Source organism: Chenopodium quinoa, unplaced genomic scaffold (genome assembly GCF_001683475.1).
Source record: "Chenopodium quinoa cultivar QQ74 unplaced genomic scaffold, ASM168347v1, whole genome shotgun sequence".
Lineage (NCBI taxonomy): Eukaryota > Viridiplantae > Streptophyta > Magnoliopsida > Caryophyllales > Amaranthaceae > Chenopodium > Chenopodium quinoa.
In genome coordinates, this window is record NW_018743285.1 from 383,915 (window position 1) to 399,041 (window position 15,127).

The 15,127-nt window shown below is 35.5% G+C and overlaps 1 protein-coding gene, 1 long non-coding RNA gene and 1 pseudogene across 11 annotated transcripts; 1 reads left to right on the forward strand and 2 right to left on the reverse strand.

Moving 5' to 3' along the window:
- Positions 1-47: 47 nt before the first annotated feature.
- LOC110735644 lies at positions 48-967 on the reverse strand (annotated as a pseudogene).
- Positions 968-994: 27 nt separating this feature from the next.
- On the reverse strand, positions 995-4,087 carry LOC110735642 (heat shock cognate 70 kDa protein-like). Its single transcript, XM_021915832.1, has 2 exons — positions 3,636-4,087; positions 995-2,361 (listed from the first exon to the last, which is right to left on the reverse strand). Exons 1-2 carry the CDS (start codon positions 3,829-3,831, stop codon positions 1,037-1,039), a joined length of 1,521 nt encoding a protein of 506 aa, XP_021771524.1. The 5' UTR covers positions 3,832-4,087; the 3' UTR covers positions 995-1,036.
- Positions 4,088-4,353: 266 nt separating this feature from the next.
- On the forward strand, positions 4,354-10,280 carry LOC110735645. Of its 10 annotated transcripts, XR_002514142.1 has the most exons (6): positions 4,355-5,282; positions 6,687-7,280; positions 8,027-8,089; positions 8,174-8,588; positions 8,888-8,960; positions 9,800-10,280. It is a non-coding gene; the product is annotated as an uncharacterized LOC110735645 (long non-coding RNA). The 10 variants fall into 10 exon arrangements; XR_002514139.1 differs by having other exon boundaries at positions 4,354-5,282; positions 8,174-8,960; XR_002514134.1 differs by having other exon boundaries at positions 4,354-4,583; positions 4,681-5,282; positions 8,174-10,280.
- The last annotated feature ends 4,847 nt before the right edge of the window (positions 10,281-15,127 follow it).

The window sequence follows — 15,127 nt, forward strand, 5'->3', positions numbered from 1 at the left end:
GCCATGTCAATAGATTGGGGGTTGATTACAGTATCTCTTGCTGGTAGCAGCACCTTTGTCAAGGCATGTCTCCAATTATAGGGTCCAGAATGGTCTTGAGCTCATTCAACTTTTCCTCATATTCAGAGACTCGAGTGAGATTGAAATTCCAGTCGAGCCACTGGATTGTCTTCTCAATTGCATCCTTCATCTTTTTAGCATCCTCCTCTCGAAACTTGTTCCAACAAACTTCCACCATATCCCACATACTTTCAGCATACTTCTGTAATGCAAGCTTGGCGTTAACAACTTTTTTGTGCTCCTTGTCCTCTGCCTAGTACTTGTTAGCCTTCTCTACCACTCGATCAATCTCTTCTTTGGATAACCTACCACTGTAATTTGTAATACTAATTTGGTTTTTGTTATTAGTGCCTATATGTTGCGCTGACACCGTAAGGATACCATCATTGTCGATTTCAAAGCAGACATCAAATTCTTCGTGACCTTCCGGTGCTGCGGCAGGGATATTGTACAGATCAAACTTACCTAGCAGGTTGTTCTCTAAGGCAATGGGACTCTCACCTTCGAATACATTAAATGACACCTCTGTCTGATTGTGCACTGCAGTACACATCATTTTTGACACATTCACTGGAATGGTAGAATTTCTTGGGATGAAAATGGCCATCTCACCACCAGTATTAATCTCAACTCCAAGGGACAAAGGAGTGATGTCTACTAGTGTAAACTCTTTATTGTTACGTACACCGCTCAAGATTGCAGCTTGAATCGCAGCACCATACGCAACAGCCTCGTCCGGGTTAATGCCTTGGCAAAGCTCCTTCCCATCGAAGAAATCTTTTAACAATTCTTGAACTTTTGGAATCCTGGTTGACCCACCAACTAGAACAACATCATCAACATTAGTCTTTTTTATCTTGGCGTCTTCCAAACATTTCTCAACAGGATTGATGCAATTAGTAAACTAATCCAGGTTCAACTTTTCGAACCTTGCACGGGAGATGGTCGAATAAAAATCAATACCCTCAAAGAGAATCTACATTAACACTAGTCTCGGTTGTTTTTTGTTGTTAGTGCCTATATGCTGCGCTGACACTGTAAGGATACCATCATTGTCCATTTCAAAGCAGACATCAAATTTTTGGCTACCTATCCGTGCTGAAGGGATATTGTGCAGTTCAAACATACCTAAGAAGTTGTTGTCTAAGGCGATGGGTCTCTCACCTTCGAATACACGAACATGAACGGTTGTATCGTTATCTGCATTGTAAAGAGTAGTCGACTTTTTCACTGGAATGCTAGAATTTCTTGGGATCAAAATACACATCTCACCATAATAAAGCTTAACCCCAAGGGACAAAGGAGTTACATCTACTAGAGTAAAGTCCCTATTGTTATGTGTACCGCTCAAGATTGCAGCTTGAACCGCAGCACCATATGCAACAGCCTCATCCGGGTTAATGCTTTGGCAAAACTCCTTCCCATTGAAGAAATCTTTCAATAATTCCTGAACCTTTGGAATCCTACATGACCCACCAACAAGAACAACATCATCAACACTAGTCTTTTTCATCTTGGCGTCTTCCAGACATTTCTTAACAGGATTTATACAATTAGTAAACAAATCCAGGTTCAACCTTTCAAACCTGGCACGGGAGATGGTCGAATAAAAATCAATACCCTCGTAGAGACAATCAACATCAACACTAGTCTCGGTAGTTGATGACAACATCCTTTTCGCCCTCTCACAAGCAGATCTCAACCTCCCAATAGCTCTGCGATCTCCACTAATGTCCTTGTTATGTTTTCTTTTAAATTGAGACACAAAGTAATCAACCATTCTACTGTCAAAATCCTCACCACCAAGATGGGTGTCTCCGTTAACTGCTTTCACTTCACAAGCCTGTTTACCAATTCTAACCAAAGATACATCAAATGTCCCACCTCCAAGATCAAAAACTAACACATTCTTAGCCGTCTCTTTCTTATCACTGCCCATCTTGTCAAGACCATAGGCAATGGCAGCAGCCGTTGGTTCATTGATAATGCGCATGACGTTGAGTCCAGCAATGGTACCGGCATCTCTTGTTGCCTGACGCTGGGAATCATTGAAATAAGCAGGGACAGTGACAACAGCATTTTTCACTTCCGAGCCAAGGTAGGTCTCTGCAGTCTGTTTCATCTTCATCAGGACCATTGAAGAGATCTCCTCAGCAGCAAACTGCTTTTCTTCGCCTCTATAGGTGACTACAATTACAGGTTTGTTGTCTTCAGACGCGGAAATAACCTTAAAAGACCAGAGTTTCATGTCATTCTGCACTACTTCATCAGTGAATCTTCTGCCAATAAGCCTCTTTGCATCTGTAATTTATTTCAGTGAATAAGAAACTAAATATAAGTAATTGACTAATATAATGATAGCAACTGCATCAAATTTTGAAATCCAAAGTATAAACTTTTTCTAGAATATTGTCACATAGTAACAGTTAATGTGCTATACTCTTAAGACTTATGGTGTAATGTGTATATCTCATTCATTACAGATCGATCATCCTATTGTTTAGCCACCCTTTATTACATCAATAACGCGTATTCAAGTATTTACCACTTTTGTATATTATACTTACTAGATTATTACAAGTACAATGCTATCTTCTCATGAGAGTCTGAACTCCAACATTAACTTTTCCACATATAAATATGGTGTGATTTGTGTATCAAACCTATTTGTCTATGTTATCTTTACCGAAAAGGGCAAATATTGATAATTTTAATCTATAAAAAAATCTAATCTATAAATATATGTTCACAGAGTAAAAATTACAAGTTGTGTCGTTTATATCAATCAGTAATCATTCCTGTTGTTTTATCCCACCAAAACTCCCCCTGCCTTTTTTTTTTTTTTTTTTCCTATTTTTAGTTTTATTTTTGTCAATGCCATCAACTACCTAAAATAAATTATGTACAAAATTTTCAACAAGTCATATTATTATGATATTTTTTTATTCACATATTTACCTAATCTATCTTAAAATATTTTCCATATCTATTAATTCTCAACTATAAATATTACTCCATATATTACATACAATACATCATATACAATACTGGTGGGTCGGATATAAGGTTATTATTGTGTTTATAGATTTGCTGAATCAACCGGTAAAACATGTATCAAATAACTTAAATTACTATTTAAATTACAATCCTTTATTTTTGTATCAATCATTAGCAAATAAGCCCTTCATTAATAATTGAATTATATTTGTTTTTTTCCTACTAAATTAATAATTTGATTTATAAACCGTGCATCGCACGGGTACTATGCTAGTTATTAACTTATAATGAAACGTAATTGTGGATTATTATAAGGTAGTGTTAGACAATTAGTGTACCACAAATACAAGTATTAGTATTAATCCACAACAATAAGTTTTAATTAATCAACATTAATATTAATTGTAAAAATTACTTTTAACTTATTAGTTGGGTGAGTTTGATTTAACATAGACTCTATTTACATAACCATTACCAAATAAATGTTGCAGAAGTAGTTGTCATATAAGAAAACGAAGCAAAATTAAATTGTAACATGATAAAAATTATATGAAGATAGGAGGATAGAGAAAACGAACCAAAAACGGTATTAATAGGATTAGAAGTAGCCTGATTTTTAGCAGCCTCGCCAACAAGACGTTGGGTTTGATTGAAAGCAACACAAGATGGTGTCGTTCTGTTTCCTTGATCATTGATTATTATCTCAACACGGTTGTGCTGCCATACTCCTACGCAAGAGTATGTTGTCCCGAGATCGATTCCTATTGCCGGCATTCTTTTTTCCCTTCTTCCACCTTTAAAGCCCCAAAGAAAATTGTTTTTTCTTGGTGATATTGCTGTTTAGAAAGAGTGGTAAGGGTGTTTGTTTGAAGGAATTTATTACTTCGATTGGCAAAATAAATTATGGGAATTGAAATTTCGAGTGAAAAGTAAAGCAATTACAGGGAGATCCGACAGAGTAGACTATTAAGGATATTTTTTTAGGAAATAGAAAGTGTAGACTACTTAGGATTTTCTATTTTACTAAAGTATTTCATGCAAGTAACCACTCAAGTATCAAATTCGTCGACAAAACCTAAGCTTATAAACATAGAATAATCTTTCTAAAAGATATACTATCACAACCATATATCCTAAATATATATTAACTAGATAATCACAAACTCTTATATGAAAAAATATCTTAACATAAATAATCTAAATATATTATTTTCATAATATATAATATCAATATAGAAAATATATCACACTTATATTTATCTCGTTACAACTCTTTAAAAGTGAACAATTCACGGAACTGTTCCTTATGAACAGTAGGACAGTGTTCTTCCGGAATTACCGGTTTTGTCCTTTTTCCCCTTTTCTTCTGTCCTTTTCTCTCTCTTCTTCTTTACTCATTCTATCCTTCTTTTCTTTGTCTGAGCTGTTCCCACGCACGCAGAACGGGCTCCCCCACGACGCATAAAATCCAGATCCAGAAAGACGAAGGGCCGGTGGTGGGAAAAGGCCATTGAAGCTTATATTAAGTGTGAATCTTCTGAAATTTTGGTTTGAGCTTCATAATTTGAGTTTTGAATTTCGATGTTATTGATGTTGGTTTTTACTGATTTCGATTGTGTTAAGGTCTCTGTTCATTTTTCATTTCTGAAGTTTTGTGATTGATTTTTATATCAATTATGTGTTTTTTGATGGAGTGAATTTGGGTAATTTTGTTTTGCTTTTGAATCTTGGTGTCCTGTTGGTTTAATTATTTTTTGCATGTGATATTAGGCGAGTTTGATTGGTTTCGTTTGTTGCTTGAATTCGTTAAGTGAGCTTGATTGGGTTCGTAAAGTGTATTTTTGGGCTTAACATGTTTTATTTAGCTGTGTTTTATTTAGTTGGTGGATGTTCTGTCTGTATTAAACCGGCGTTATGCTTAAATCTTGCAACTTTATTCTCACTACTTGCATGTTTAAGAAACGCTAGGCAAGTAAAATTAAGTATACCTGCCAAGAAAATTCATTTTGTTTTGGGGTTTTGCAGCTTTTACTTGTACTGTTATTGTTTTTGTTATTGTTCAGGTGATATTTGATTTGCATTTGTTTATTGTGGTAAGATTATCCTATAAACCCTAATTATTTATATGGTTCAACCACTAATTATTTTCGGGATTTTAATTTGTTCAATATTCTCCTCGACTATGTTCAGAGGTGGTGGAGGTCTTCAATTATTTGCTCCATTAGGTAAGATGTTATTTTAAAAGTTGTTTTTTAAAATTTTCCTGCATTTAAAATTTTGTTTTATGCTGCTCTTTAACCCATTTCCCTTTTCATCATTCTTCAATTAAACATTAGAAATTGACATTTTATTCATTTTTAAAAATGTTGGTATATTGAGTAGAAATTTTCTGGGTCGTTGAGTTTTAATTCCGATTCGATGAATAGAGCTGTAGAAACTCAGATTTCACTCTAAATTATCTTACTGTTTTCTTTGTTGCTTGTATTTTCTGCATGTTATTTACTTGACTTTTGATGAAATTTAGGATATAATTTAGCATATGTTGGCTAAAAAAATGAAATTGGATTCTATCATATTAAGCCATTGGCTTTTTTAGAGAGCAATTATTTTGGGGTTTATGATGAGTGATTTTTTTTTATTTGTTCCTGCTTTCTGAGTTTTGCATTTTTCTAATTGGTTTCTGTGGATTTGAGGAATTTTGGGTACTACTATTTTATTAATAACTTATGTTACTGGAACTCATTTTAAGTCATACTCACAGGAGGTTACATTATACCTCTGGATTTAGTTCTTCATCTGTTCTTTTTGTTGGACATTAGATATTATATTATTAATACATATATCTGCTTGATTATTTCATAATGCTTCATTGGTAGCAAAAAATCCAATCTTTTGAGCTACGCATAAAAAACTATTAATAACAAATGCCAAGATTATAATGGAGTTTGATGAGGGGCTCACTCGAGGTCTATACAATTATCATGTGTAGCACAAAGATTTCTTAATTATTTTTGAACTTTCATTGTGGTTTATATTTGGAATTTAGTTTATATAATGTAATAAATTGGTTTTAATGATGTTCATGCTGCTCTATTCTTTTGCAAATTTGCAAATGTTTGATGTGATATATCGTGTCTGGTTTTGAACTGTAATTTTAACAGATTGCAAATATTATACGAATGGTCTTATTGATTGTGTTTTGAATTGTTAAATTGTTATTTTGGCCTGTAATTTTGTTTATGTTTATGTATTCAATTAGACTGAAATTATGGCCAAAGAAAACAAACAACTGTCATGCAAGCAGATATTTAGTTTGGCCAAACCATGAGATTGCTTTTGTTTATGTTTATGTATTCAATTAGACTGAAATTATGTTAATGGATACTGTTAGATTTCTGGTTTGAGTGGGAAAAAAAATTGAATTTACTTTGTAATTAGATTAGATCCAAAAATGGTCTTTGTAGTTTTTACTCGGATATTTAAATCTGATTTCCTTTTGATGTCTTTATTCTCCATGGTATTAGTGAAATTTGGGGAAACGATTACTCATACTTTACTGACCATTAACTAAAATTAGTTTAACCTTGAATTGAGAATTGGAATTTATTCTTTTGCTTTTGCAATTTCAGTGAAGTCGATGAGGAGAGAGAAGCTGTGGAAGCAAGAGAAGGAAGAAGATCAGAAAAATAGTGCACTGTCAGATTTTAAGTTATTTGCTAATGTGGGATATTGTAAGAAATTTGGGTAGCATACAATTGGTCCTCATTACCAAGCCATTTTCCCATGAGATAATGTAATGTTTTAATTTTTTTTGTTTTGTATCTTACATGTTCATATACTCCGTAGGATACTTTTAAACTACCAACAATATTTATTTTCCGCCTTGCTTTAAGGTTTTTTCCCATCAATCACGCACAAATTTTCAACGTAGGAATTATGAACAACAGCAACATTACGCGCAAAGAGGGATGATGCAAAATCATCATCAGCTACAACATCAGTTTCAACGGCAGCAACAGACAGCAGCAACATCAACAACATTTTCAGCATCATCAGCAACAATTGCAGCAGATACAACAGCAACAGAATCAGCAGCAGAAGCAGATGCAGCAGCAGCAACAACAACAGCAGCAATGGCTTAGGAGGGGTCAGTTAGGGGGTATAACGGTGGCCGGTGTTGACGAGGTTGAGAAGACAGTGCAGTCCGAAGCAATTGACACGAGGTATTGAGAATATTTAGTTTCTTTTTATGGTTGTATTGGTTGTTACTATATTATTTTTGGTTGTTGATGTTTGTATTAGTCGAATGTTAGGATTTTTTCTACACATTATTCAAGAGAGGGAAAAGAATTGAGGTTTATCTTTTGAAATTTTTGGAGAATGCCGGTTTTAGCTACGGTGTCAGGAATGCTTTTTTTGCCTTATTTCCGTGGAAATCTAGCTAAAAAAAAGGGTTCAAATATGAACTTTTAGAAGAATTTGTATTAGTAGAAAAGGAAGATACTTAATGTTAACAGAAAATCCCACATAAAAGAAGTGTTGGGACGTTCTTACTATTCAATCCATATACATTGATACCACTAGATTTGACCATAAGCCATTTAATAAATTGAAACCTAGAAATTTATGTGGGCTGGGGTTTGAAAGAGTGTTGTTTGAAGATTGTAGATTGATAGTTGAAACCTGTGCCATTAAATGCTTGGGAATCTGGAAATTTTAGTCAGATTTACAAATGGTAAGTCTTTTGCATACCCATGATATAGTCGAGCTTTTTCAATGTGACATTATAAATTAGGTGTTGATGTGATTAGTTGTTTAGGATATTGATACATCAGGTTAAATTGAATGTGATATCGAAATTGAAAGGTTTGTTTTCAATTTTCACTTTTCTTTCTAGCTTTAGAGTTTTTGTTTCTGGGTTTTTGATTTGAAAATTTGGGTTTTGATTTGGAATTATGGGTTGTTGTAGGGTGAAGGGTGTATGAATGCCCAAGCAATTTTGTGGAGGAGAATCAGAAATTGGCGGCTAAATGTGTGAATTTAGTGAATCAGTGTTTGATTATTCATGCTCTTTCAAATGTGAGATGCATTGATTTGGAATTATGGGTTGTTGTAGGTTGAGGCCTGTATCAGTGTTCGAATTTAGCGAATCAGTGTTGGATAACTACAGTCATCAATGTGAGATGCTTTCGGTAAGTATTTCTCCTCAATTTCAGTCCATGCTCTTTTAAATTCATCCTCTTTCATTTTGATTTTTCGACTGAGATAGTCCAAGGAGGAGTAATTCAGGGGAATGTGAGAAAAAAAAAAACCTAAGGATTAACATAAGTTAGCGCGCTAAATTACTGACAAACAATCCCATAGCCTATTGTTCTGTTTTCTCTTATTTTATAAAAAAATTTGTGAAAAGTTATTTTTTTCATGGAAATTGCATTTTTTGATAGATACTACTGATTTTACTGGAGTTGGAGTAAATTAGGTCACAGGGAGTTGGAAAATAGACAATTATGAGTTATGAATGAGATTTATAGGTTTGATCCTACCTTTCCATGTAATTTTTATTATAACATCCACTCCTAAAGTTATACAATTATTGCTTATTTATAGAACGAAAGAAATCGAGCGATAAGATGCAAACTCTTTTATTCCGATTCTATAAATTCAGCATTCTTCATTGAAGCTCAAAGTTCTGTACAATATTGATACTCATGTTTATCTCTTTTCGGATTATTATTATTAATTGAATGACTTGGTCGTATTTATGAACTCATGAGAACATGATTCTAGGCTTTCTCGATTATACTTAGTTAGAAATCGGTAATTATGATAGTTGTGAACCCTTGTGCCGAAGGAGTTAAAAGCAGCCGGGTGGTTCTTTCTGTTTCCTGTAACCAACATATGAGGTATCTTATCTTCTTAGTTCTTGTTCTCATGTTGTTTATGTATTAAAGTGATCTTGTCAAGGTATAATATTTCTTTCTTATTTTTGATTTGGAGTGCTGATATTAATTTCAGATGCATTGAAATATATATATTTTCTGATTTTTAATTGAATTCATCTTATGGAATTTATATGTTAGACAAAGTAATTAACTATTTTGCTTTTGGATTTTGTAAAATTTGCTAATTTCTATGGGAAATACTACGTATATGATCGTTGTGGGCAATTGTATCTTTGTACTGGGGCACGTCAAATATATGATCATTGTGGGCAATTTGCCCTGTTCCATTTCCTTTTCAATTCCTATATCTTTTATCTAAATTTTCAATTAGTTTCTTCCTCCGCACCTAATCTAAAGAGAATAATAAATCTTTGCCACAATGTTAGTTTGACCAGTTACTTGAATTGCCAAAAAAAAAAATGTAATAGTTTGGAACATGATTTGGGAGATTTTTGGGAGAATCGAAGGTGGGTGTTTGGTATGATTGGCTTAAATGTACATCTAATACCTAACATTGCCTATTATAATAATATAGTTGTTAAGGGCTGTTAAAGTACAAATTCTAACTGTTATATTTTGTTGTTTGATGGGTTTTTAGTATGAGAACTTTATAGCTTAGATACATTAATATGCTCTTTTTTCCTCTTTTTCTGGTAACCAATTATCAGTAACACCCTCCATTATTGTATAGAATTGAACGGAAAAAAATGCTTTGGGGGCTCTGAACTTTTAAAGTTTCTCCTCACAAGTATTTCCAACTCTGTGAGTAATTACTGGTTTTTTTAATTGTGTTTTGGAAGATATGCGAGCTCTCGACGAGTTGAGGAAGCTGAAATTGTTCTTTAAGGATGAGAGCAGCCATGGTCTTACAGTTTCGGATGTCTATGAACTTATTCAGCATGCTGACAATGTGTTACCGAGGCTGTAATGTCTATGAACTTATAGGTGACTACAATTACAGGGTTGTTGTATTCAGACGCGGAAATAACCTTAAAAGGCCAGAGTTTCATGTCATTCTGCACTACTTCATCAGTGAATCTTCTGCCAATAAGCCTCTTTCCATCTGTAATTTATTTCAGTGAATAAGAAACTAAATATAAGTGATTGACAAATATAATAATAGCAACTGCATCAAATTTTGAAATCCAAAGTATAAACGTTTTCAAGAATATTGTCACATAGTAACAGTTAATGTGCTATACTCTTAAGACTTATGGTGTAATGTGTATATCTCATTCATTACAGATCGATCATCCTATTGTTTAGCCACCCTTTATTACATCAATAACGCGTATTCAAGTATTTACCACTTTTGTATATTATACTTACTAGATTATTACAAGTACAATGCTATCTTCTCATGAGAGTCTGAACTCCAACATTAACTTTTCCACATAAATATGGTGTGATTTGTGTATCAAACCTATTTGTCTATGTTATCTTTACCGAAAAGGGCAAATATTGATAATTTTAATCTACTACCTCCGTTAACTATTATCTGCAACATTTACCCGAAAGGGGTGCTACCTATTATTTGCAACAAACTGATTTCTTTCTTTTTTTAGTAACTTTTTTAAGTGTGAAATTACCAAAATACCCTTAAAAAAACTGATTTTAAAATAACCATATTTTTAACAACACTTCATTAAACCTAAAATAAATCCATCTACCATAATCATTCCCACCAAAAAAACCTACCCTATTCCAATTTTCTCAAAAAAATCAGAAACCTTTCATCTCCTCAACTACCCCATTCAATGTTCTTCCACCCACCACCATTAATGATGGCTCTTCATCTAGGTTGCTTCCAGAAACAACACAGATTTATTCTGTGTTTTCCCTTTCCCCTCACGCACTCTCTCTCTTCTCAGGAAAATTCACCCCTTCACCTCACTCTCTCTCCTACTTGAAACCCTAACTTTTCTAGATCTGGCTGTTGTACTTCGTATTTGTTTGAAAACCCTTCAAAAATGAGTTCCCCTAACCCAAAAAAGCCAGATCTAGGCGTTGTTGCGACGTACAAGTGCCAGAAATGCACCGGAAAATGCGATTAATTGGTACGCGTACTGCGATGTACCTTGATATGAAGCGTAGGGGAGGCTATGGTGCAAAGCTTACTCCTTGCTCCTCTGATGAGGATCCTGGTGAGGTTTTGAAGCCAGATCTGGCCAAAAATGTTGAGGGTTCCATCACAAAACCTCCTGAAATCGTGATTCTAGACAGCGATGATGAAGAAACCCCAGTTGCGGCCCCGTTGGTGGCGAAATCCGTTGAGCAGGTGGTGGATTATGGTGGATCTGGGTCTACAAAAGTTGTGGCTGGGAAAAAACGCCACAGATCTGAGTCCCCTATGCCTGACGATGTTGAAGGTGAAGGGGATTACAACCCTTTCACCTCTCGCTCCCACTAATCTCGCAGCGTAAAACATTTCTAACCCTAGATTTACTTCAGTGTTCTTTTTCATGTTTTCTGAAACCCTAATGTTACTAGTGGCTTGATTGTTATCCTAATTTGAGTTTTCATGGTTGATATGCTTTGCCTTGATTCTCCTTGTTTGCATGCCGATTCCATGTGTTGGATCTGTTTCTTATACTGACAAATTTTGCTTCTAATTGTTGGTTGTTGTTTGAAGAATATGTGAAGTTGATGTGATTTTGTGACTTTGTTGCCTTAATTATGCTGTGTATGCTATGTTCACATCTGTTGAGAGTTATTTTATGCTGGTGATAGTTGCCCTATTCATAGTGTATGTTGATGGCCCTATTGGTATTGTATGCTGGTTGCCCTATTGATAGTGTATGCTAGTTGGCCTATTGAGACTGAGTTTGCTATGTTAATACTTGGTGGGAGTTACCGTGTGTGTGTTGATGGTGGGAGAAGCCATATCTGGGAGTTACTTGTATGGTTGTAGGCCTATTTAGGCTGCGTTTGTTTTCTTGAAACTGGTGAACACACTATGTATGTTGTTGTATGTGTATGGTTGGTTTGAGGTGAATGCTGTCTTGTTTGAACTTATTTGGTTGCCCTATTGATACTATATTCTGTGTTGGCCTATTGAGACTGAGTTTGCTATGTTAAAACTTCCTGGGAGTTACTGTGTGTGTGTTGATGGATGGAGAGGTTGGCTGGGAGTTACTTGTATGGTTCTAGGCCTGTTTAGGTTGTTTATTGTTGTATGTGTATGGTTGGGTTGATGTGAATGCTGTATTGTTTGAACTTATTTAGTTGCTGGATACCCTATTCTGTCTTTGGGTTTGTATGTGTTAAGTTGTGGTTGTGTGGCTGAATTACTTCAATTCAGTTCACAGACTGGTTGTCCCTAGATTGTGTTTTGTGTTGGTGTACTTGGATCTTGAACAAGTTAGGCATTTGGCATTGGGGTTTGTGCAATGGTGAATGATGATCAACTTGTGGCATGCATGTCTGTTACTGTGTGAGTCCCACTTTGTGATATGTGTCCCTAGGTGAAGTAAGAGTCCCTAACTTTCTTGTGTGTGCCTGGAAAATCCATGTGATGAAGGGACTCATTTGATACATAACATTGTGTAATTGGTATTTCTCCAACAACTCCTTATGTGAGTTGTTGTTGAGGGAACCAATTATGTATTGTCTGTGAAAAAAAAATAAACCCTCTAATGGATTCACGTGTTAGTCTGTTTGCATAGTAACCTCATTTAAATTTACACTACTTGTAAATAAAACAGCCACATTTGATTTCATAAACTGAACCAAAAACTTGTACATTTTCTAATTAGAAGTTGTTAAGGCTGCCTTACAATATCAGTAGCCATCATCTTAAACAAAATACACCTAACCAATGATTGTCATACTATAAATAAAAAACAAACCAGAAAACATGACATACTATGTTGCATGCTGCTTCCTTGCTGTTCATTGGTTATGTGTGGCAGTCTCACAAAAATCTTGTTCACATGTCTGACTTGTGCTCAGTCTGCATCTACTTGCATGCCTTCATCTTCTTCAGTCCCTTCACATGTTGAAAGGAATATAGAGTTGAGATAATCAACAACTTGTTGAACCACATTCTTGTCCACCTCTAGTTAATCCTCTCAAGCCTTTTTTTGCCTTTGTGGGGTGGGGTAAAGTTGTTCCCTCCTAGGTGTTTTAGTATTTCCTCCATGCAACACTGTAAAGTTATCCAACAGTGCTTGTTTGACAGTGGGTTGAACAAGGCATAAGCCTCTTTCACTTTTTCAATGAGTTCCAATAGATTCTTGGGGAAAGATTGGTTTTGTATGGATTGAATTACATTGAACAGCCCTAGATCAAGGACATTTAAGTCTGGGGACTGAGCTGGCTGGTAAATGAATTGAATGTTGAATCCACCTGAGTGACAGGCTGTTTCAAATTCCTCATCCCTTGGAATTTGGTGAGGTCTGGCATTATCCCATTGAATCCATATGTCCTTAGGGAGATGGGAAGGCCATTTTGATTTGATGCCTGGAATGACATTATGCAGTAGCATTGTCCTGATTGCTTCTTTGTTTACATTCTGTGTTGCCTTGATTTCCACAACCCCAGCCTCCCTATTTTTGCTTTTCTTTTTGGCTGTTCTTTCATACACAAATGGAAAAATACCATACTTTCCATCATGTAATACCACTCCATGGGGGTCAAAATGGGCTTCCCTATGGCACCCATGAACATCCCTTTCACTTTGAACCTCTTGGACTGTTGGCACCTATATGGGTTAGGTTCATTTGGTATGAGGTAGAACTTCTTAGTTTCTGGGTTCAAAAAGAACCATTTCTCATCAATGTGAACAACTTGTTGCATGTCCATAAATTTTGGGTTCCCATTCTCTGTGGCAGGAAGTAGATGGTTTAAAACCTATTTCAACCTTGCTAACTTGTGGTTGGCTGTGAGTACTGGGTGATTTGTGCTTGTATGTGTTCTGAGTCTACCTTGTTTCTTCAGCTTATGTATGGTGACATGTGAGATGTTGAGAGCAGCTCCATAGCTTATCTTAGTTCCCCTTTTGTACAAAGGAGCTGATTGCAGGAATTCATCTGTGTATTCTCTGGGTTTGGGACCAGTTGTTGCTTCTTCTAGAAGTTCTTGGGATGCATTTTTTGTGGCTTCTCTTGGAAGCTTTAGATGGGAAATCTTGTGGTAAACAAGTGATCAAGTGAGGCAGCTAGGAGCTGGGCATACACAGACAAAAATTAGAGAGAGAGTTAGTGTTCTTTCTTTTACAAGAGCTTCCAACTTCGGAGTTTTCTCGGCAGCCTTCATAAAACTGGTTGTTGCCGGAGTTTTCACTGTTGGATCGTGCTCAAATTTTGGTAGCTTGTTCCTGACATCAAGGCTTCATTTTGGACGGTTGGATCGTCGTTTTGAGCTCTGGTTTGGTCGCAATCGTCTTTAGACAGAACTGTTGTTTTTTGGGTGAATTCTACTCTTTTGCTCTCTAATTTTCGATCTCGTATTGTTGTTGTTGGTGGGTTGTAAATTGTTGTGAACTATATTGAGTTCATTTTACCCTCAATTTTATTATCAATAAGAGAATATTAAGGGTGGACTCCTCAAGAGGTCCCGTGATTTTTATCCTTCACATCGAAGGGGTTTTCCATGTATAATCCGTGTGTGTTGCTTGTATTTTATTCCGCTTATTATTGATGCTTTGTGAGTGAAATATTACTCTCCATATTTCATATTCTTGTTGTGTGATATTTTGGGTTGATTGGTTTGGATATTTGGTTGATTGTCTTGAGTTGGTGATTTAGTGAGTGTCATAGTGACCTCTTCCGATCCCTACGCCAAAAACGATATTAATAGTATTAGAAGTAGCCTGATTTTAGCAGCCTCGCCAACAAGACGTTGGGTTTGATTGAAAGCAACACAATATGGTGTCGTTTTGTTTCCTTAATTATTGATTATTATCTCAACACGGCTGTGCTGCCATACTCCTACGCAAGAGCATGTTGTCCCGAGATCGATTCCTATTGCCGACATTCTTTTTTCCCTTCTCCCACCTTTAAATCCCCAAAGGAAATTGTTTTTTCTTGGTGATATTGTTGTTTAGAAAGAGTGGTAAGGGTGTTTTTTTGAAGCAATTTATTAGTTCGATTGGCAAAATAAATAACGGGAATTAAAATTTCGAGTGA